Here is a 24,656-nt window from a genome sequence, read left to right as displayed (position 1 = left end):
GCCGGCATCTGAGAGCCGCGCTGACGTTGTGGTCCGGGGGGACTGGCGTAAGTCATCCTACGCTGGTCTTCCTGGCAGTTTGCACAGTGCAAGTGGCACGGATTCTGGCATAGGGGTCACAGCGGCTCCTATGGGCATTCCTCTCCTTCAGGGTTGCACAGCAAGATCCTGGTCTGGTGTTGCAGGACAGGAAGATGAGCATGATAGTTGACATGGGAGTAATGTCTTTCAGTTACTCCACATTGTGAGTTATTTTTTCCCAAGTGTGTTCTGAGTTCAAAATGCTTTAGTTATTGTCCCAATGTGCTGTAGAAAAAAGTAGAGCCAAAGGGGAATGTGGATTTAGGATGTTCTCCATGGGCAGCTTTCTTCCCTGTCAATGACGGTCCATTGCAAAACAGCTCTCTGTAACTGTTTAGCTTAGCAGATTTCTGCATGCACACAAAAATATAACACTGCTATTCCAAGGACTGTGCATCATACGAAATGGTGTTCTGTTACCCAGTGTCGTTAGCCCAGTTGCTTATTCTAATTGTCCCACATCAGTTTCCTAAGACGATTTAAATTATTTACATTAATCTATCTAAAGAACTTCAAAAATTAAAACTACACATGAACACATGAAGCTGCCTTATACTGAATCAGACCCTTGGTCCATCAAAGTCAGTATTGTCTACTCAGACCGGCAGCGGCTCTCCAGAATCTCAGGTAGAGGTCTTACACATCACCTACTTGCCTAGTCCCTTTAATTGGAGATGCCGTGGATTAAACCTGTGACCTTCTGCATTCCAAGCAGATGTTCTACCACTGAGCCACAGCGTCTCCCCAAATGAGGGAACTGATGTTGCCAACACAAGATCGCGTCTTAATCCACAAGCCCCCCCCTCCCCTTGCTGGATGGAAATCAGTCCAAACATATGCGTGCAAAACATTGATTAAAAGTCAGTTTTAATGAGGAATCTGTACTATTCCAGCTCATCCTGAGGACAGAAGTTAAAATCTTGTCTTGGTGCTCACAACTTCTGGGACGAAGCCCATATACGAAGGCCCTAATTCAGCACCCAAGAACACTGAAACCAGCCAAGTTGAGACTGAATTGGATACAATCAGTCTAATAGTGTTATGACTCAACCGCTACAGCTGGAGGAAGACTTCAGTTTGGAGAGGTCTGTTTCAGATAATCCTTTGAAAGATAAGGTTTCAGTTGACCAGAAAAGATAATGGATATCTCTAAATGATTAGCTGATACAACTGGGTAAAAATCGTCCTTTCCAAAATCACCAGACAAAGCTACATTTCAGAATGTTTTGTCATGTCAAAACCAAGGGACGTTACACTCTTTCATGCACACTTTCCGTTGAAGGAAAATCTTTTGCAAGAGGTGTGCAGACTAACAATTATGTAAAGAGAATGTGTAATCCTGGCTTTTCAGAATCTATGCTGCGAAATCATAAAACGCTGGTTAACTTCCTGCCCTTACACAGAATGTCTCCAAGAATAATTGATATAAAATAATTACGTCCTTTGGACAACACAAAGGCCAAACTTTGTCTGCCTGTTCACACCCAGGAGGCTGACACCATGCTCAGATATCTTAGTTTAGATCCCCAACCATCTCTTGAGAAGGCAAAGATGGTGGATCCTGTGAAACTATGACAAATTTTGACTTGTCATAGTGGAACCGGAAAGAAGGCTGCATTTCAGATAACCCAAACATAGGTTTTGTTTCAAATGCAACTTCTCCTTGGTTTTCACATTGAACATTTTGTCAGTCAACCACACCATGAACAAGCAAAACTGTTGTCTGTGAAGTTCTAAACATCTGAACTGATACATGTTATGGAAATACCAGTGGTACTCAACTGTCTTGGGAAACAAATTTGAAGAGACTCATTACACAAGATATGTAGTCAGACCTCTGGTCCAGGTAGTCCATAAAATCCATTCCTGCAAGGATGAGAGATGGTACTTTACACAAATCAAATTTCGCCTCGCATATGAGATACTCCCCACTTAGCTGGAGAGGGCACTTTTCTTCATATGTTTGTTCATTTGTTTAAAACATTTATTAGCCGCCTTCCTTCCTGCTAGAGCTCAAGGCAGCTTAGAGCATAGAAAAAAACACATAAAATATAATACATTAAAAACATAAATGCCAAAATTTAAAATCACAGTTCAGGATTGCTGATAACTATCTCCCATTGCCTCATAAAAATAGAAAGTGAGGGAGTCAAGTGCACCTTCCTGGGGAGGTTGTTCCAAAATCGTGGGGCTGCCACTGAAAAGGCCCTCTCTCACGTACCCACCAAATTAGCTTATTTGATTGATGGGAGAGTCAGAAGGGCCTCTCCCTGTGATCTTAATTCACAGGCTGGAGCATCTGCTGTGGAAATGCAAAACAATAGCTAGCTTGTGAGCCCAAATTCACTTAGAAATCAGGAAGATAATAAATCAGTTGGGATCTGGACACTGTGCTCCTCAGCGTTTACACAGATGACTGTGCTGCCTCAAGATAATTTTCTGTTGGTGATTCAAATGGAGGTTGCTCAACGCTGGAAAGCAATTGATCCCTCAAATATAAATCAGGGGTATCAAGGAATCTGGAGTACTGCATTAATGGAAAAAACCTGCCCACCAAATTAACTATCAAAAGAAATAGCCAAACTGCAGACAACAGGCAACTTATTACTAAGTAGTATTATGACATTTCCTGAGTGCTAGATACTAACCCACAAGATTTGTCTCTCCGCCACACACATTATCCCACTGCTCTATTGCACTAGGGTCCACAGCTAGAAATAATAATAATAATAATAATAAAATTTGAGGCAAGAGAACCTGGCTCAAGTATAAATCCACCCGAGCCTGGATTGATAACTGAGGTGAACTGACAGGTACAAGATAGCTTTGTTTTTTAAAAGTGAAACAAAGCGAAGTTTATTTGTGAAAAACACAACTTAGGTTAATATTAACACTCAACCAGGAGTTGTGGGATGTTAGGTTTCAGCCAGTACTTGCCCAAAGGAAAAATTCGTTCCGATCTTAACCTTTTCCCAGTACGCAGCTCCTATGGGCTGGTTCAGAGCACTGTGCTGATTGGCTTCTGTGTTGCTGGAATACGTTTCTGTGCTCTACCTGTCACAGGTATTTCTTTCTTTCATAAGCAATACAAGCTTTCCTATTTCTCAAGTGTTCTTCTAAAGAGGTGTTACTTCCTAATACATTTTATTAGGATTATTGCAAAGGTTAATTATTACTCAGCTCTGTATGTCTGTTCTGAACCTAAGGACGCTAATTGCTCTGAACTATGCACATGTTTCAGTTTTCATAGAGACTGCTCTTTTGACAAAGTGAATATTGCGTAACCCTTTCTCACTTCGAATGACTCAATGTTTCTGCATAACTTCTGGTTTTTAAAAAGCAAATCAGTTTTTTATCGGCATACTGAATACATTTGCTAAGCAATGTCTTACTAATAAATTGCTTATTGGCATACCTAAGAGCTTTCACATTGGTAATGCTGAGCCTACCTGTTTAAAAATGTGTGTTTGCAAATTGATGGTTAGTTCTGCTTAATGTTTTCAGTGTGGCCACTCCAGGCAGGAGTCTGGAGAAGCAGCACATAAATTCCCTAACAAATAAAAAATAATGCCGAATGTTTCAGGTACCGTAAAATTTGCTCCAAAGTTATCTTTATTTCTGTGTAAAAAGCTCTTGTAATCCTGTAATTTTTTTTTACCTAAAAGGGCTTGAGAACCCTTTACAATGATATCAGGTAGCTGTAGCTCTGACTATTAAAAGGGGGAAACCTGATATTGTCTTCCTGCAAGTGGCCTTCCATACAAACCGTAGTAGTCCCTAGGCAGCCATGGAAACAAAAAACTAAAATTTATCCATATTCCCATGAGAGAGTGCTATTGTGCTTTGTATGATTTTATTGAGAGCCCGTTCCTGAAGGGGGGCGGAGCTCTTTAGGAGTGACCCCGCGCCAGCATAAGTGCCATGGCACCTACGCCAGCGTGGTATCATGGCACCTGCGCCAGCGTGGGGGCCACAGAACCAGCGCAGCCACTCCAGGAACTAAATCCCGGAAGAGAACGCCTGCATCGGTGTGAAGGCATTCCCGGGGCGGATTTGATGCTAGTTGTCCTCCTAACCCCTCTCAGCCTTGGCCCACCCCCTCGCACAATACTATGACACCTTTTTTGGGGGGGTATTGTAGCCTCGCCGTTCTCAATGGGATGTCTTTTCCTTTTTAATGTTTTCTTTGTTTTTTTAAATATCTTTTTTACTTCCGCGGTAGCCAGGAAGCCTCTAAGGAGGAGGCGTGGGTGCGCCACTCCCGGCCGCTGCGGAAATATCCCCCCGCCCCAGAATGGGCTTTTTACTTTGTGAGCTGCCTTACGCAGGTCTCTGGAGAACCAGCCTATACGTTTTCTAAATAAACTTTTAATTGCCATTTTCACTTTCCTTTGCTGCACCTGCAGACAGTTGTAAGCACACTATTTACAGGTACATTTAATAATCAGAGTTGCCTCGTTTTACTCCTCTTTAACTGGCTACGGAAAACTTCCCATTTGAGTGGGCGTGCTCCCCTTCGAATAAAACAGCAATAAAAGTGAAAAACGTGTACAACAAAGTCATAAAATGCTCAGAACGGGAGTAGGACTGGTCGTCTTATATTTTCAAACATCTTTGGAAAAGGCATAAACGAACTCTGCCATTTGATTTATGAAGCTCAGTTACGACACGGTTGTAGCAATTTGAGCGGGTTGTAGCAATTATTTGCAAGGTGAAATTGAAATTAATTTTTATGATTGGCATAACGCTGCTAGCCTAGAGTATATGATGTTTGACGGTTTTCTTTTTTAAAAAACAACAACAACAGCCAGTTATGCCAGTGAATAATCGAATATGAGATTTTGAAAAACATTTCGGCAATCCCAGCCTTCGATAGAATTATGATTTTAGGCCTTGGTGTCTTATGAAGTACTGAAACGCCAGGCTGAATGAAACTGCCCATACTGTTGTGGTGAACGAAACAAGGCCTTCCTCCATTTACAGCAGGGGTGTCAAATGCATTTGTTACGAGGGCCCCATATGACATAAATGTCACTTGGTGAGGCCAGGTCGTGCCTCGCCAGCCCAGATCGGGACTGGGGGTGGGGGGTGGCTACCTCGGCTGGCTCTCAAGGGGCCGGATCCAGCCCGCGGGCCTTATGTTTGACACCCCTGATTTACAGCATTAATACTTGCCAGGCAGCCAAGTCGATGGCATGCTTCAAAGAGCATCTGTGAGGGTTGGCCATGCTGGTGCTGTTTGTTTACACTGGGCTAAACATGTTGCATTAGTGCGCAAAAAAAAATGTTGGTGCAATATGTAGCAGTAATTGCCTGACAAATTACTGTGTAGTTTTTCTGCTTTTACTGCATAAAGTGTCGATGCTTTTTTCCGTGCCATGCTTTATATGTGGAACATAAGGCCACATCTTTTCTTTGGAAAATCTGCTGTCAAAACTCCTATATTCAACTAAGGTTGAACACATTTTATATGCCAACTTTCTCTACCGCTTAAGGCTGAACCAAACCGGCTTCCAATCACCCTCCCCACAACAGACACCCTGTGAGGTAGGTGGGGCTGAGAGAGCTGTGACTAGCCCAAGGTCACCCAGCTGGCTTCACATGTAGGAGTGGGGAAACAAATCCAGTTCACCAGATTAGCCTCCGCCGCTCATGTGGAGTTCTGAGAGAACTGTGACTGGCCCAAGGTCATCCAGCAGGTTTCACATGGAGGAGTGGGGAATCGAACCCAGTTCTCCAGATTAGAGTCCTGCTGCTCCTAACCACTACACCACACTGGCTCTCATAAAATGTTGGTTAACCAGTTACATTGTTTTGATTTTGTTAATGGAGACGACTCTTTTTGCTTCCACCCCCACCCCCACACACAGTTGGGTTTGACAGCTTTTATTAAAACTGGTGTTGCTTTTATTGGTGGTGGTTAATTAACTTTTATATTGCTTTTATGTGTGCTGTAAGCCACCTTGAATGCCCTCACCTAATTGGGTTGGAAAGGTGACAAATACGCTTTCAAAACAAACACACCCAGTTCCCCAGCTTTGAAATCAAATACATATTTAAGAAAATAATGAATACTTCTCAGTCCCAGTCTATCCAGCGTGGTGAGAGCCAGCATGATGTAGTGGTTGAGAGTGGTGGTTTGGAGCAGTGGACTCTAATCTGGAGAACTGGGTTTGATTTCCCACTCCTCCAAATGAGCTGCGGACACTAATCTGGTGAGCTGGGTTGGTTTCCCCACTCCTCCACATGAACCCAGCTCGGTGACCTTGGGCTAGTCACAGCTCTCTTAGAGGTCTTTCAGCCCAACCTACCTCGCCGGGTGTCTGTTGTGGGGAGAGGTAGGGAAGGTGATTGTAAGCTGGTTTGATTCTTCCTTAAGTGGTAGAGAAAGTCGGCATATAAAAACCAACTCCTCTTCATCCTCCTCTGTAATCCTTCCAAGCAGGGACAGCATCCCTTCTGGAACCCTATTCTCAATGCCCTATTATGTACATACGTGTCGTCGAGTCCCAAACAACTTATGGCACCCCCAGCAAGGCACTTCCAAGGCAAGTGAGAAACAGAGGTGGTTTGTCATTGCCTTCCTTTGCAGAGTCTTCCTTGGTGGTCTCCCTTCCAAGTACTGACCCCGCTTAGCTTCTAATGTCCTAATGGTGCTAGATAAATGTTCAGGGGGATCTATTAACAATTTTGGAACCCGGTGATAAGTGAATGTGCTTGTGGTAGGAGTTCGGAAATGCAGTTAGGCTAATTGGTGAAACGAACCATGCTCTCAAAAGAGTAACGCTGCCTTTCTTGTCTTATTTCACAGCTCAGAATCCACATGCTGTATATTCGAGGCAAGCGGTGAACGATCATGGATGTTTTTAAGCAGGTCGGCAGGAAGGACCTCTCTTCTACCAACATGTCCAGTCTCCTCACAGGCGGATTCGGGTACCCACACAACTTCACTAGCGATTCTCCATCAATGTCCATCAGTAAGCTTTTCCCAGCCTTGTTACAGTGCTTTGGTATAATCCTTTGTGGATATATCGCTGGCCGAGCCAACATAATCACGTCAACTCAGGCGAAAGGACTAGGAAACTTTGTCTCTCGCTTTGCCCTCCCAGCTTTATTGTTCAAAAACATGGTTGTCCTGAATTTTTCCCATGTGAATTGGTCCTTCCTATACAGCATCCTGATTGCCAAAGCGTCAGTGTTCTTCTTAGTCTGCATCCTAACGTTGTTGGTAGCCACACCAGAGAGGCGGTTTAGCAAAGCTGGGCTTTTTCCCATTTTTGCTACTCAGAGCAATGACTTTGCACTAGGATATCCTATAGGTAAGAAGCCATTTTTTAAAAAACGTATTCTTATCTTTTGTCATTTACTTTGTAATATATTTATGCCTGGTATGCATATGCCCTCTTTATGTACACAGCAAGTATACTGTTCTGCCTGCTTATGAAATATCTACTGTTTGAATTTGAGAAAGGAATGCGTTCCTCAATACTGCAATCGTACAGGTAGCGTGAAGTGTGTGTGTTAAGTGCCGTCAAGTCGCTTCTGACTCATGGCGACCCTATGAATCAATGTCCTCCAAAATGTCCTATCTTTGACAGCCTTGCTCAGATCTTGCAGATTGAGGGCTGTGGCTTCCTTTACTGAGTCAATCCATCTCTTGTTTGTCTTCCTCTTTTCCTGCTGCCCTCAACCTTTCCTAGCATGACTGTCTTTTCCAGTGACTCTTGTCTTTTCATAATGTGACCAGAAGACGATAGCCTCAGTTTAGTCATTTTAGCTTCTAGGGTCAGTTCAGGCTTGATTTGATCTATAACCCACTGATTGGTTGTTGTTTTTTTGACAGTCCACGGTATCTGTAACACTTTCCTCCAACACCACATTTCAAATGAGTCTACTTTCTTCCTATCAGCTTTCTTCAGTGTCCAGCTTTCACACTCATACATAGTAATAGGGAATACGATGGCATGAATTTAACTTAATCTTGGTGGCCAATGACACATCCTTACACTTCAGAATCTTTTCTAGCTCCTTCATGGCTGCGTGAAGTAACTTTGTACAAATAAAACCTCAGTTAACTGGTGCTGTGCAGTGCTTATGACTTCATAGAATCATAGAGTTGGAAGGGGCCAAACAGGCCCTCTAGTCCAACGCCCTGCTCGATGCAAGATCAGCCAAAAGCATCCCTGACGTTTAGTGGGGCTTCCCTGGATCATTCCGAGATGTTGCAATGTCCACATAGTATCTTTCCAACACTGACAGTTTATCTCAGAATTGCAGTTGTGTATTGTTTAGTGACAGGTGTGCTTTTACGTTGAAATCCGCCTGGGAACCTCTTCACAAATTTAGTGCCTACTTATTTTTTTACCACCAGAAATCGACTCAACTTGTGGCAATCCCACAGAGTTTTCAAGGCAAGAGATGAGCAGAGGTGGTTTGTCATTGCCTGCCTCTGCGCAGAGACCCTAGACTTCTTTGGTGGTCTCCTGTACATGTACTAACCATAGCCAAACTTGCTTAGCTTCTGAGAGATGTTGTAGATTGTGCTAGCCTGGGCCATCCACATCAGGGTTTTTACTTGCTTATATAACATTTATGACTAGTATGGCTGATGATACTGGCTACAATGAGAGGAAGTTTTGTTCCAAGAGGTTATGAGGATACGAGCTCCGGCTATTTTCAGGCCAGTTCACATGATGGCAACTTCTTGCATATTAGTGTCTGCAAGACTGCAGACAGTTAAAGGTGCTTAACCTTTATTAACATCAGTGGGATTTTACATTCTAGCTGCGTATAAGATGGTAGCCAATGTGAGAGGTTTTTGGCCTGTCAGTCTTATGAATATTTCTGTGAATGTCCAATCTTGACTGGTTGTATCAATTTGCGAGAAACTGAACTAATGCAACATGTAGTGAGTCTTGATCTGGTATTATATACAGTGAATTACTGAAGTTACAGCTAACTCATTATTGTTTTTAACAGAACTGATGGAAACAAATCAATGTCTCTGAATTAGCTTATTATTTTTAATGTATTTTATTTGTACCCCATAATTCTCCCCAGTGGGGACCTAAAGCAGCTGGCATCCCTGTACTCTCCTCCATTTTATCCTCACAGCAACCCTGAGAGGTAGGTTAGTCTTGAGAGTATGTGACTGTCTCAAGGGCACCCAGCAAGTTCCATGGTAGACTGGGGATTCGAACCTGGATCTCCCAGATCCTAGACTTACACTCTAACCACTATACCATGCTAGCTCCTAAAAGTAATAACATTGGATGCCAATCTGTTTCCGAGTTCAGCTCAAGGTACTAGTTATGATTTTTAAAGCCCTTCACGATCCTGGAACCCACATATTTAAAGGACTGTCTTCTTTCATCTATCCCTGTGTGCCAACTACGGTCTTTAGGCCACCATCTGTGGCTATCCCACTTAGGGTGGCCCATCTGACATTGACCAGGGCATAGGCCTTTTCCATCGTGGCTTCTGCTCTGTGAAATGGAATGGGCTCCCTGAAGAGGTGAAGGGAGAGCCCTTCTTGGAGATCTTCAGGCAAAACCGCCCTGTTTGCCAGGGCACCTGGTGTGGGTGTGAATGGCATGCATCTTTTAAAGGGGAGGGAAAGAGAGATTTGGAATCTGTGGTTTTAATTGGAATTGGTTTTTACTTATTATTATAAGCCGCCTTGAACCATCAGAAAAGGTGAAAGGTATGAACATTTTAATAAATAATCATTTCAGTGAGAAAGTATAGCCATATACTTTGGTGCAAATAAATAAATTAAAAATTTTGTGCCAAGAAAACCAGTACTCTTTATCTTGTGTAAATTAATCATGTTTGCATAACTTTCTTTGCATAGATTATTACGAGGAGGAACAATGAGCCAATGAGGCCTTGCTAGCCCTGTATTTTGAGTTAAAGGGTTGAATCCAGCAGAAAATCTCCTCTGATGGAAGGCATTTCTGTCAGCGGAACATGATATCCTTGCCACCTCCTTCTCTCTGCAGCCCAAAACTCCCCCTGAAAGTGACCCTTAGGGACAACAGGAGTGGGGAAATGGCAGGGGGTTGTCAGCCAAAATTTCCATCAGCAGAAATTTTTCATTGGATCCAACCGAGTCATGAAGAGGGTGAACACATGAAGCTGCCTTATACTGAATCAGAGCACTGGTCCATCAAACTCAGTATTGTCTACTCAGGCTGGCAGTGGCTCTCCAGGGTCTTTCAGGATGAAGTCTTTCTCATCACCTACTGCCTGGCCCTTTTAACTGGAGATACCAGGGATTGAACCTGGGACCTTCTGCATGCCAAGCAGATGTTCTACCACCAAGTCATGGCCCCTCCCCTGATGTAGAGTTCTGCAGCCTGTCGATTTTTCTGCACTTGTGCAGAATCATATAATATGCACAGCCCTGAGTTTAGCTCAAACAACACTTTTTTAAATATGGAGAAGCTTCAAAGATCCTTTGTTAAAAGTATTGAAAACATTGCTTTCAAGTTTACCTATTCGCAAGACTGGTATGCCTGTGGTTTCTAAGGTAGTGCTGTTTATGATGTCCATGAGCAAAGGTAAAGAAGGGTTAAACTGGGAAAGGTAAGCTGAGCATCTCTGGTGCAATGTAAAAAGAACCTATTGACTCGGTTAATCTGGGTGGTTTCTAGAGGTCCTCATTAAGTGATCCTTAACAGGGCATTGTTAAGCTTCTGTTGCGTAGTCTTTAAACACAGCTGATAGTGTAAATACTGTGAGTAACTCCTATTCAGCTGAGTGGGCAAACCGGTAAACTTAATGAAACGTTTTTTTTAGCGCTAAGAAGTACTCAAAGTATTCAATGATCTGTGGATCATTGTGTAGCAAGACTTTCCATCAGCTATAGTTCCCTGACCCCCTGCCCATGAAATTTTGTTCCTGGAGGGTCAGTGAACCCCCAAGAACAGGAAGGGGCACAGTGGTGGTCTGCAATTGGAGAGGGGAATAGGCAAAAATTGCCACCCTCCCTTCTGAAAATTTCAGGGCCCTTAAGTCTTCAGAGTTGCATAGTTGGATATATGACAAGTATTTTTAAAGAGCTATCCTGTTACATTTGATAAGAGTGTACCTGGCCTGTTATCTCTCCTTCCTCCCCAGTTTCCGAGCAATGTTATTTATGCAGGTTATCTTTGAGAACACACAAACTGTGTAAGTGGATAATACACAGACCATTCATTTTGCAAGCTGTAAATTCTTTTTCTAATTACAGAGTTCCTGCACTTTCTTTTTCAGGACTTATTTTGCCAAAAGAAATTATCTGTGATTTTTAAAAAATCTGTACCTGCAACCCTGCAAACATTGGGTTGGTGGACCTTTGCAACAGCTTAGAAAACAACAACAACAAAGCACCCAACACCCCCTTTCTTGGCTACCAGTTAGTTTTTGGACAGAATTCAGCATGTTGCTGTTTACTTTTATAGCCCCACCTAACTTGGGCTCCAGGGTATCCTGAAGAGCGTCTTCCTCATATAAACCTGTGTACTTTGAGATCATCAGGAGAACCTTTGCTTCATCTCTGTAGGAGTTTAGAGGGCAAGACCTTTTTTATGGAGGTGTTACATAGGGGAATTCTACCTACTCTTGGGCCTATTCACACTTAGGCCAACAACAAAAAGGGGGGAAAAACCTTAACCCTAAAAAACTAGAATAAGGTGCCCAAAGGTCAGGAATCAACATGAAACATGGGGCTAATATTGATACAAGTAATCCTGTAAATGATGTATAATAAATTTAATACAAACAAAATAAATAACATATATAGCCCTGTTCAAGCCTCTATGTATCTATTATGAATATACCAAATAAACACAAAAGTACAGCCAAACAATTCCAAAGCTAGGACCAATCTCCAGATTAGAGTCCGCCGCTCTTAACCACTTCACCATGCTGGCTCTCATCCAGATACAATTTTTGCATTACCTGCCAGCGTCTCTAGGTTGACAGCTGGGAGGTCAGTCAGTCCCTCAGTTAGTGGGCTGGATTTAACCTAGAGACCTTCAGTTGCTGACCCTTATTGTATAGGGTCAAAGGTGACATATGTGCCTGACCTGGATGGCCCAGGCTAGCCTGATCTCATCAGATCTCAGAAGCAGGGTCGGCCCTGGTTAGTACTTGGATGGGAGACGACTAAGAAATACCAGGGTTACTATGCAGAGGAAGGCCGTGGCAAACCACCTCTGTTCATCTTTTGCCTTGAAAACCCTACTGAGTTGCTGTAAGTTGGCTGTGACTTGATGGCACTTTACATACACACAAGGTGAAACACAAAACATCCCCTTAATTTCTGCATGGGTTTTGATGATTAAATTGCATTCTTTCCTCTGGGACGGTCCCTTATGCTGGAACTGGGCTCACTGAAGTACCTTATCTCTAGCTTGCAGGCTCTGTCTTTCTCTTTCTTTGCAGATACCTCATCTCGTATTCTTGGTTCACCTTCTGTACTGTCTGTTTTGGTTGCTTCTTGTATGTGTTTGAAATAGAACCTCACCAGCCTTTTTAATAGCGTCTGTAGCTTTTTAATAGGCATTCTGCAGGGCACACGCCCCGTCTGAAAGAGCTGCTCTGAGCCCAACCTTTGGGTTGGGGAGGGCGGGGTAAAAATGCAATAAAATAAATAGTGTCTTCCAAGCGATGGCCCAGTCACAAAGTTTACTGCATTACCAAGTAATTGCTTCAGATAAGGAATGATGAGTGTTTATGCCAATGAATATGCCTGCTGAAATGTTTTGACTCCACCAATAGCATAGAGAGCAGTCTTAGTAGTGGGTCATAGCAGCAAAATACCAAGAATCTTAAATTATTGAGTTCTACCCTTTTAATTGTGTGTGTGTGTGTGTAAAGTGCCGTCAAGTCGCAGCTGATTTATGGCGACCCCAGCAAGGGGCTTTCAAGGCAAGTGATTAAGCAGAGGTGGTTTGTCATTCCCTTCCTCTGCTGAGTCTTCCTTGGTGTTCTCCCTTCCAAGTACCGGCCCTGCTTAGCTTCTGAGATCTGATGAGGTTAGGCTGTACCATGCCGCCTTCCCTCCCACCCTTATAATTACAGGTGGGCAAAATTAATCAGACGGAGCTGATGACCTCATCCTTGGAGCATGGTGATGGCTTTATATGCTCCTTTTTGAGATCTGGGCCTAGATCTTCTGGTGTGGATCACAAGAATAGGTTGCTGGCAACATGTGGTACCCAGCCTCACATTTTTTGAAGAAGAATTGTTTACGTTTCTATGGGTGATCTCATGGAAGTTGTCGTTAATGTTGCAGCAACAAGCACATTGAGATAGATAGATAGATAGATAGATAGATAGGTAGGTAGGTAGGTAGGTAGGTAGGTAGAATCTTCCACATCTCCATAGGCAATTTGTTATTTGGGATGTGCTGTGTAGGAAAAGCAATGGGCCAGGTTATCTGTTTGGAGTACAGTTTGTGTGTTAAGTGCCGCCAAGTCGCCTCCGACTCATGGCAACCCTATGAATCAATGTCCTCCAAAACGTCCTATCCTTAAAAGCCTTGCTCAGATCTTGCAAATTGAGGGCCATGACTTCCTTTATAGAGTCAATCCATCTCTTGCTGGGTCTTCCTCTTTTCCTGCTGCCCTCAACTTTTCCTAACATGATCGTCTTTTCCAGTGACTCTTGTCTTCTCATAATGTGACCAAAGTATGATAGCCTCAGTTTAGTCATTTTAGCTTCTAGGGTCAGTTCAGGCTTGATCTATAACTCACTGATTTGTTTTGTTGGCAGTCCACAGTATCTGTAAGACTCTGCTCCAACACCACATTTCAAAGGAATCTACTTTCATCCTATCAGTATCAGTGGAGTGCAGTACTCTTATAGAAATGAGTAATACTTCTGTGATTCTGAAATGCACAATATCTATACTGCATTGGGCTAGTTTATGTGACCCGTCCGCAAGAGTAAATAGCCATGAATCTTTTTTGTTTATCTAGGTATTTCTATCTTGCTTTTTAAAAAAACCCACCCAAGTTGTCTTACAAATCTAAAAACTGTAAAAAGCAACATCGTATTTAAAGCAACACCTCTGCAATAAAACACATTAACAGTTTTTTTATAGCCACCATCAAATAAGATGGTATTAAAATGAGTGAATGAGACAGAATCACCTGGCACCTAAAAGAAGCTAAACTAGGCACCAGGAAAGTTAGACAAGGGAGGGAACGCATAGTTGGTGCATTATTATAGAAAAGCCCTTCTCCTCAGTAGCCATTAATCTGTTCTCTAAAAGGCTTCAGGTCTGGACCTCAACTGGTAGGCAGGTTTCTATAGGAGCAAGCAGTCATTCAGATAACTTGGGTTCAGGCAGTGTATAGCTAGCCCTTTATGGGAAAGTCATAGTACTTTATGGGAAAGTCATAGTATCAAGTCCTATGAGGAAAGGTTGAAGGAGCTGGGTATGTTTAGCCTGAACAGGAGAAGACTGAGAGGGGATATGATAACCATCTTCAAGTACTTGAAGGGCTGTCCTATAGAGGAGGGTGCTGAGTTGTTTTCTGTTGCCCCAGAAGGTCGGACCAGAACCAATGGGTTGAAATTAAATCAATATATGGAGGATGTTTCCCCTGGGTAAATAGTACCTGTTCTTTCTGGGGCACTTTCTGTTTTCCCAGTTATGCACTGTAGCACATTGTTGACTGCACTGCGGGCATACCTTTTAAAAACTAAAGAAGAAAAAGAAGAAGAGTTGGTTTTTATATGCCGACTTTCTCTACCACTTAAGGATGAATCAAACCGGCTTGCAACCCCCTCCCCCTCCCCACAACAGACAGCCTGTGAGGTAGGTGGGGCTGAGAGAGCTCTAAAAGACTAGCCCAAGGTCACCCAGCTGGCTTCATGTGGAGGAGTGGAGAAACTAACCCAGTTCACCAGATTAGTCTCCACCGCTCATGTGGAGGAGTGAGGAATCATACCCGGTTCTCCAGATTAGAGTCTACAGCTCCAAACCACCGCTCTTAACCACTACACCACCCTGACTTTAAAGTGGAACAAGTCCTAAAAACTAAAGTGGAACAAGTTCTAATACTGTGTAAGATGATAATTTTACCAGCATGTTTAATTCAGTTTTATCAGTAGTTAATAATGGAATTCCTTGCTTAGACTCTTGCCTTTTAATAATTATGGGTGTGAGAGGTCAAAAGAAATAACCGCTCGTACGTTTCAGTGCAGGGATTGCGCTTGTGCTGGGAAAGCCATGTGGGAAGCAGTAGAACCCTTGATTCTCTGAAATGTGGAAGCGATTGCATACTTGCACACTCGGGAAACTCTCTGAACCAGGCTTTTCATTTCCTAATTCAGATGGCTTGCTTAATTACGCTCCCGCATGGGTGGTACACGGCTTCCACAAGCAAATGAAAACTTCTTGGATCCCATGCCATGCAATTAAAACTTTTACATATATATACAACTCTTAAATTATTGTCTTGGAACATAGCAGGGTGGAGACGTAAGGTGAAGGACTATGAATTCCTAGAATATCTCAAGAAATTTGATAATGTCCTCCTACAGGAGACATGGTGTACAGCTCCGATAGTGGTAGAGGGGTACAAAGCTTATTCCCTACCAGCCCGTAAATCAAACCCGAGGGGCCGCTGCCAAGCTGGCTTAGCCTTCCTTATTTCTTCACACTTAAACCGGCAAATAATATCCTTACCAGACTGTAATGCTAACAATCAAGCCCTCAAGATTATTTTCAGTAAAAGTGCTTTAATCTTAATTAATGTTTATATTCCAGTGTGCTCTGATAGACATAACTTATATCTCCAATGGAAACTACTTGGTGACTATATTGGGGACTTGCAGCCCATTCCTGAGAATGGGGCTGAAAGTTCTGTGGAGGCGGCGTGACCTTGCCGCCGGAGAGGCCACGCCGGCGCAGGGGGGGGGGTTCTGGGGGTGGGCCAGGGGGAGGAGCCACTTTTAGCCACTTGCGCTGGCAGGCAGAACAGCATTGCTGCGCCTGCTATTTAGCTATTTAGCAGGCGCAGCCTCGCTGTTTTCAATTGGGCGAAAACCCCCAGTTAACCCCCAAAAAAAGCCGCAAAACGGCTTTTTTTTGTTTAACGCGTCGGGGAAACAGCTTAGGAAGAGACGCCACTGCGCCTCTTCCCTGCCGTCCCCGTATGCCTCAGCTCAGGAATGGGCTGTTAGAGCAGAAATTTCCCTTGATTGAAATAGTTTTAGCTGGTGGTTTTAATGCCAGATTGGGTAACAATGCCTCCGCTTTTATGTATATTGCAAAATGCAGACATGTCACTGTGTAATCACTTTTATGAAAATCCTTGTCATTGACTGTTTTGTATTTTTAAAAAACTTTCCCCCCCCTAGTTGAAGCTTTATATCAAACCACGTATCCAGAATATCTCCAGTACATTTACTTGGTCGCACCGATATCTCTTATGATGCTAAATCCCTTAGGATTTATCTTCTGTGAAATCCAGAAATCAAGGGACAGTCCGACTGCCTCTCTCAGCAAGATGGAGATCCTGGTGCTTGGACTTCTTCGAGTATTGCAGAACCCCATAGTATTTATGGTCTTCATAGGAATTGCCTCAAATTTCATTCTTGGGCAGAAGGTTCCGGAATACCTGGAGAACTTCCTCGATGGACTTGCCAGTTCATTTTCTGGCTCCGCGCTTTTTTATCTGGGGCTCACCATGGTGGGCCAGTTAAAGAAACTGACAAAGGGTGCTTTTGTTGCACTGATTCTTCTTATTACAGCTAAACTGTAAGTTTTATTTTCATTCTTTATTATCGTATTTTTGTGAGGGTCCCCCCACCCCAACATTGTGCAAAAGTCTTAAATTTTCTGTCGTGGGGTGGTAACAGCATGAATTTGAGAAATAACTTGGGAGTTATTTTCCCCTAGCATTGTAAAATTAACGTTAATGTTGTGTTTTGTTGGCTGATCTACTGTGTTTGCAACTTTGTACCCAGTTATAAGGAGCCCCGTGGCGCAGAGTGATAAGCTGCAGTACTGCAGTCCAAGCTCTGCTCACAACTGGAGTTCGATCCCAACGGAAGTTGGTTTCAGGTAGCCGGCTCAAGGTTGACTCAGCCTCCCATCCTTCCGAGGTTGGTCAAATGAGTACCCAGCTTGCTGGGGGTAAAGGGAAGATGACTGGGGAAGGCACTGGCAAACCACCCTGTAAAACAAAGTCTGGCTAGTAAACGTTGGGATGTGATGTCACCCCATGGGTCAGGAATGACCCAGTGCTTGCACAGGAGACCTTAACCTTTTTTATACCAGTTATACATCTCTAACAGGTTTGCTCACACACCCTGAATAAGGCACTTTTAATCCACTTCCAGTGCACTTTGCAACTGGATTTTACTGTCTGAAATGGAAAAATCTTGCCGTTAATGGTCACTAAAGTGCATTAAAAGTGGATTTAAAGTGCATTATTCAGCGTGTGTGAAAGTGCCATTTACGTCAGTGCCATCCTTCGTCAGTGGAGCACAATGTTTTCATCTCCTGTTGCAGCCCCAAATGCCCTTCCCAGTTGCTGCTCATGGGGACCAGGGTCCTCATGAGCAGCATGTGGAGGAATTGGGAGGTCTGCAGCATAAAGGAGTAATTAGTGAAAGCTGCTCCCCCTCCCCCAAGGAATGTTAGGCATGCTACAACCCAGCATGAGTAATATGACTCTGATTATTATTATTACTTTGCGCTGGGCCTGCATGTACGTATGTGTTTTCTTTTTCTTTTTTTGCTTTAATCGTTATGTGGTCACAAAAATCACAAAACCACAAGGTTGGAAGAGACCACAAGGGCCATTCAGTCCAACCCCCTGCCACGCAGGATCCCACAATCAAAGCGCTCCCGACAGATGGCCATCCAACCTCTGCTTAAAGTCCTCCAAAGACGGGGACTCCACACACACACACCCCGGAGGCAGGGCAATGCATCGTCGAACCACCCTCACCCTCAGAAAGTTTTTCCTAATGTTTAGGTGGAATCGCTTTTCTCTTAGTTTAAATCCATTACTCCACGTCCTAGTGTCTGAAGCAACTGAGAACAAGCTAGTTCCCTCATTAACATGGCATCCCTTCAAATATTTAAACGTGACTATCATATCACCCCTTAACCTTCTCTTCTCCAGACTAAACAAACCCAGCTCCCTAAGTCTCTCCTCATAGGGCATAGATTCCAGACCTTTGACCATTCTGGTCGCTCTCCTCTGCACACGCTCCAACTTGTCAACATCCTTCTTAAATTGTGGAGCCCAAAACTGGACACAGTATTCCAAGTGAGGTCTGACCAATGCAGAATACAGTGGTAGTATTACTTCCCTTGATCTAGACACAATACTCCTTTTGATGCAGCCCAGAATTGCATTGGCTTTCTTAGCCACCGTATCACACTGTTGACTCATATTCAGTTTGTGGTCCACTAAGACTCCCAGATCTCTTTCACATGTACTGTTGTCAAGCCAACTATCTCCCATACTGTACCTGTGTCTTATGTTGTTTCTGCCTAGGTGAGTACCATACACTTCTCCCTATTGAAATCCATTTTATTGCTTATGGCCCAGCTCTCCAGTCTATCAAGGTCATTCTGAACTCTGACCCTGTCCTCTGGGGTATTAACTATCCGAGTATGCACTTCATACATGTACCCAAAAAAAGGGAGGAAAAAACATAACTCTAAAAACCAGAATTAAGTACCCAAAAGGTCAAGAAAAAAAGCCTAACCAATAAATATACTCATATAACACAATTACAGTGCATTCCTAAGGAGTGCATTCCTAAGACTGGAGTAACTCTCCTTAGGAATGCACTGTTAGACATAGAACCATACAATCAAACTCATTTAATATGCGTTTGATTGTATGGTTCCATGTCTAATTGTGTTATATGAGTATATTTATTTGGTAGGCTTTTGCAGGGCCGTATATGTGTTATATGTATGATTAGATTTTAACCTGTAATAAATTTATATAGCCATTGTGCACTTTTAATTGTTCAACTTTAAATTGTATATCTTTTGGCTTTGTATGTTTCTTTTGTTTTTCATGACCTTTTGGGTAATTAATTTTGCACTTCATACGTGCACAGGTCCCCTTAGTCCAGCACGTTTGGTAAGAACCTCAGCAAGAACTATGTAATACCCCTGGAAATGACCAGCAGGCCACCACTGGGCCGTGATCTAGCTTTTTGCCCACCCCTGCCTTCTTGTTAGGATTTTAAATTGGCAGGTACTGAAATACAAGTAGCTGAAAACGACTCTGAACAGTTCCTCTTTATTTTTGATAATCCTGAAAGCTCATCACTCTTTATCTGGGACGCTTCTATTTGTACAGCTGTGGAATAAATATCTTTGGCTATGCCATTTGAATGGAGAGTGAGTGGAAGGGGAGATTTCAGTTCATTCGGAAAACATAGTCAATATTGACAAATGTGTTTTCTCTGTTTGCACCGCTGGTGTGTGTTCAGCAAGTCCACTGTATATTCAGTGAACACCATAGCTTTTGCAAGTGGGATGTGCATTTGCAAATGTGTACGTGCAGGAATTTCTGGGGAGGGGGGAGTTCTTGGATCCCTAATTGCCTTCCAGGTAAATGTCTATTTGTGTCTTCAGTCCTAGATCTCTTCCCAAACCTTAGCCTGTCCACTGTATATTCATGTCATTTATGCTAACAAGTATATCTGCAGTGTAAAATGTGAAATGGCTCTGAATTTCTCTTTTTTTCCTTTGAATACAATAATCGCTAATCATAGTAGAGGAAAGAGCTGGGTTTGAGTGGATTGAGAATTAAATGTTGCCAAGACCCAACACTGTCTCAGCAGAAGAAGAGAAGTTGAGCTTATTATTGGAAGCGTCCAATACTCTGTTTTGCACAAATAGTTGAGTTCATTAATACCTTGAGAAACCTAAGAGAGAAGCAGCATTCCTATGGGAGACTTTGCTTAATTTCCTCCTCTTCCGGTTATTACACAGCAGTGCTTCCCTCCCACAGACTATAATCCAGAACGCTTGAATCCCAATGAAATCCCTGCATTTAAGACTGCTGAACTTTGCATTGAATTGTGTCCCCATTATATTCAAAGATCACACTAAGTAAAACAAAGTTCTGTTCCCTAACCTCCCTTGCTTTTTCATTCAAAGACTCCTTTATTGAACTTGGTTGCAGGCTGCAATTAGAGCAGATTGTTGAGATTTGCACGCCCCCGTAATCTGTGTTTCCCTTTCCCTTCTTTCTTTCAGACTGTTGATGCCACTTCTCTGCAGGGAAATGGTGGAGTTATTGGACAAGAGCAACACTTTAGTCAACCACACCAGCTTAGCAAACTATGCATTTCTTTACGGAGTCTTTCCAGCTGCTCCTGGCGTGGCTATATTTGCAACGCAGTTTAACATGGAAGTAGAAATTGTACGTGTCTGAGCCCTCTAACTCAGGGAACAAATGTAGAATTAGAGCATCCCCTATTAGAGCCCCATGGCGTAGAGTGGTAAGCTGCAGTACTGCAGTCCAAGCTCTGCCTCCGACCTGAGTTCGATCCCAATGGAAGTTGGTTTCAGGTAGCCGGCTCAAGGTTGACTCAGCCTTCCATCCTTCCGAGGTTGGTAAAATGAGTGCCCGGCTTGCTGGGGGTAAAGGGGAGATGACTAGGGAAGGCACTGGCAAACGTCGGGATGTGACGTCACCCCATGGGTCAGGAATTACCCAGTGCTTGCACAGGGGACCTTTACCGTTACCTTTTTATTAACAAGAAGCAGTTTCTTATGCAGGCATTCCTGGTTCCTTGTATGCTCTTCCAAGATAAAGGCTGCAGTCCAACTCGGAGCTGAATGCACTTGAGCCCATGGATCAGGGATTGCCAGCTTTTTTCTTGAAAGAGAGCTACTTCTGAATAATGAGAAGTATCCTGAACTCTCTCCCCCCTCCTCCCCTGGCAGCATGATAGCAAGTTTTGTTCTGTCCTAGAAACAAAACACAGACTCAGAAGAGTACCAGAAATGAAGCTCTCAGCCTAAGCAGCACAAATAAAATCTTACCAAATAAAGGCTTAAAAAAACAAAACAAAAACCCTAGAGCAGATACTTTGATGATCTTTTCATGGGCTCTCTAGGGCAGGGGTCCCCAACCTTTTTGAGCCTACGGGTACAATTGTTATTCTGACACAGTGTGGTGGGTGCAGCTATAAAATGGCTGCCACAGGTAGGGCAGTCAGCCACAAAATGGCTGCAGCATCTTACTTTCAGTCATGCAGCGGAGATCCTTGTGCTGTGATAGCAGCTACTGCTAAAGCTACTGCTGGAAACTCCTGCCACAGATGCTTAATGTGTTCGGTACCTCAACTGTTTAGTCATCTCAGGTTGTTTCTTTTAAAAAAAATTGTCATTGCATGCAGATTATTTCTTCAGCTTCACACTTTTTTTTCAGGCTCTTCTCATATCCAATTCATGGGCCGCTTCTTCTGTTACTGTTTTGGCAAGGGAGATTTATGTTATGTTCGAAACTAGCCTTCAGCAGTCTCCCTAGTGGGTGTACTTAAGGTCAAGATTTTTGTGGTACTCATGTTTCTACCAGATTAATTCCTTTGTCAGGAAAATGTAGTGCTCTAAGACCGTGAATGCCAGCCTTTTTGAGTAGGACAAAACAAAACAAAAATTTGAAGACCCCCTCTCATAATGACAGTTTGATTGAGAAAATACATAACTAAAAGATCAAAATGACAGTGTTTAATGCACATATAGATTTGCTGACCCTTTGCAATAAATGTGTGCCGGAGTCCTTGGCCTCCACGTTGGAAACCACTGTCCTCAGAGGTCTCAAGGGAAAAAAATTGTCGCCTGACAATTTGAGCAACTAATGCTTTTTTAAGTGTCTACCGAAATGAAAAGCCTAAGAAGGTGCTTACTTATATAATCCAATTATATGCAGCTAACTATTCCAACACTACAATACAACATAAACAACCAAGAGAACTAGATAGCTAAGCAATGCTCCTGTTGGAACATAAGTTAAGCAAAACATATGTCCTTAATTGTCTGAAGACATGCGTGTCATGACATGCGTAAGTGAAGACTACCAGCGTGTGTCTCCTATACTTGGACTTTCAAGATTTCTCCATCTTCAGACTTTCAAGGTCTCTTCACCATCAACTGTTTGGATTATGTATCTTCAAACAATTAAGGACATATGTTTTGCTTAACTTATGTTCCAACAAGAGCATTGCTTAGCTATCTAGTTCTCTTATTCTCTTGGTTGTTTATGTTGTATTGTGGTGTTGGAATGGTTAGCTGTGTATAATTGGATTATATAAATAAGCACTTTCTTAGCCTTTTCATTTGGCTGTGTGCTGTAATTTGTATTTCTGCTTTGTTCACAGCATAAGTTGCATTTTGTTTGTGTTTTTTAAGTGTCTGTCATATTTTCTGATTTCAGATCACTTCTGGAATGGTAATTAGCACTTTCGTCTCTGCTCCCATCATGTATGTTTCTGCCTGGCTGTTAACTATTCCATCTATGGATCCAAAGAAACTGGCATCTGCAATCCAAAACGTTAGCTTTGATATTAGTATTGTCAGTCTTGTTTCTTTGGTAAGTATCACAATATCAAAATTTCGTTACTGTGGTAAAAAAACAAATTAGATCTGGTGAGAACTGATGGTATTTTGGACAGTTGCTTGAAACTGATACAGTCATGTAATCTAGATTATTGGTTGAAAGATTGTCTATAAAATTAATGCGTTTCTGTCGGATAATGGAAGATGGAACTCGTAGATCCTGTTGCCTTTGAACAGGGATTTCCCCAACATGGCGCCTGCCACTGGGTTTCCTAGAACCCATTTCCTTCTTCCTCGGAGCATCTCTTTCCCAAAGCAAAAAACCAGTACTGGCTTTGCCTCATGGGAGCAAGAAGTACTTCAGAAAAACACAAGAGGATCACCTTTATGTTCATCAGGTGTGCTGATTTTTTTTAAAAAGCTACCTTCGTAATAAGGAGATGCTTGACATGAAACCTCCAAACATCTGGTGGAACTGCCCAACGTTTTGTGATTGGTCCCACTCCACTCTATCCCACATGGTGGTCATTTTGTTGTACCCATTACTTATTCTCAAAATTCCTAAATTGCTTATAAGTTCAACGAGTTTGGGGATCCCTGCTGTCTTGCAAGCCACAAAGTGGCGGATGAATGTCTCCTCAACCTTCCACCAGATTGCTTGTTAAAGGCACTCCTATATTTATATCTCCATAAGCATCCTGGTGAATGGTGTAATAAGAAGGGAGACAACCAATCAATCCAGTAAACCAGTTTGTCTCTAAAATAAAAAGCGCAACTTGTGCTCTGGTGCGACAAGGTGAGTACTTTAGATGTGGTATTTTTCTACATAGCTTCATGGTGCGCGGGTGTTGGGAAAAGCATGTGAATGAAGATTGTCCATGCAGTATTTTTACCATGCGTATGTTTGGTGGAAAGCTGTATTTGGACACAGCATCCCATAATCTCTTGCATACACAATAAAATAAGAGGCGCCTTGACACTATTAGCTACTCTTCTCCATCTTAATTCTCCTGACATCTGGTACAGTTGGCTGCTTTAAGGTGAAGGAGATTGAGGCTTCAAACAAAGGTCTATCAGACTAGGCACAACAAACTTTCTTTTATTTATTAAAAACATTTATATCCTGCTTTTCTAGCAGGCTTGGGGCAGCTAACAACAAGAATTAAACACTAACAACATCTAAAAATGATGCCCCAGAAGTACACATGCTGAAACCTCAAATGGCCATAAAACATTTCAATAAATTCCTGTGCAATATATGGTTTGTTCCAGTAAACTCTGCTTGAGTTTAGTACTTAGTATTTAGTATAAGTGAACGATAATTTTTTTAAAAAATAAGGACTTGTTAATTATTAGCTTGTAAAAATCAGAATGCTGATTCAAATAAAAGAGTGGTCTTCTGACTGTGTTCCCTGAGATTTCTTAATGAAATGATCCATTAAAGGCAATGAAGCTCCTTGAAGGTGACTGATTCATCTTTCTCTGCGGTGGGTGACTGTAAGAGATTCCTGGTTACATCTTTGGGCACATGGGAGGCCACAGTGGGTCCTGGTTGCAGAACCAGATTTATGCAGGAACTAAGTTAATTACAGTTTAGAGCCTCAGATTAGGAGGTGCATCTAAATACAATTTTTTTAAAAAATACTACATTTCAGTGTTAGAATAATACTCTTTTTTGGTCTCTATACACTTCTTTGGTCTCTGGGGCCTCTTAAACTTGGCAAGGTTTAGGGCGTCAGAATGACTTAATCGAGCCCTGCTGGTGAAGCATCTTGTTTGAACTGTGTGAGCCTTAGAACACTTCCCAGAAATCTATTCAACACCTGGATATCCTTCCATAGAAAAGGTTGCCTGAAGGGTTTCGGTTTTGTTTGTTGTTTTTTGCCATCAAGTCACAGCTGACTTGTGGTGACCCCATGGGGTTTTTCAAGGCAAGAGACGTTTAGAGGTGGTTTGCCATTCCCTGCCTCTGCGTAGAGAACCTGGTGTTCCTTGGTGATCTCCCATCCAAGTACCAACCAGGGCCTAC

The 24,656-nt window shown here is 42.7% G+C and overlaps 1 protein-coding gene across 2 annotated transcripts in view; it reads left to right on the top strand.

Moving 5' to 3' along the window:
- The first annotated feature begins 6,914 nt into the window (after positions 1-6,914).
- Positions 6,915-24,656, top strand: part of GPR155 (G protein-coupled receptor 155) — a 38,258-nt gene continuing 20,516 nt past the window's right edge. For both annotated transcript variants that reach the window (XM_056861571.1, XM_056861572.1), the window contains exons 1-4: positions 6,915-7,400; positions 16,441-16,840; positions 20,321-20,486; positions 22,506-22,661. In XM_056861571.1, coding sequence (XP_056717549.1) covers positions 6,938-7,400; positions 16,441-16,840; positions 20,321-20,486; positions 22,506-22,661 — 1,185 coding nt within the window. In that variant the 5' untranslated portion in view covers positions 6,915-6,937. The remainder of the gene's footprint in view (positions 7,401-16,440; positions 16,841-20,320; positions 20,487-22,505; positions 22,662-24,656) is intronic.

This window comes from Euleptes europaea, chromosome 15 (assembly GCF_029931775.1).
Source record: "Euleptes europaea isolate rEulEur1 chromosome 15, rEulEur1.hap1, whole genome shotgun sequence".
Lineage (NCBI taxonomy): Eukaryota > Metazoa > Chordata > Lepidosauria > Squamata > Sphaerodactylidae > Euleptes > Euleptes europaea.
Note: the sequence above shows the minus strand (reverse complement) of the source record. Positions and strands in the feature narration are given on the sequence as shown.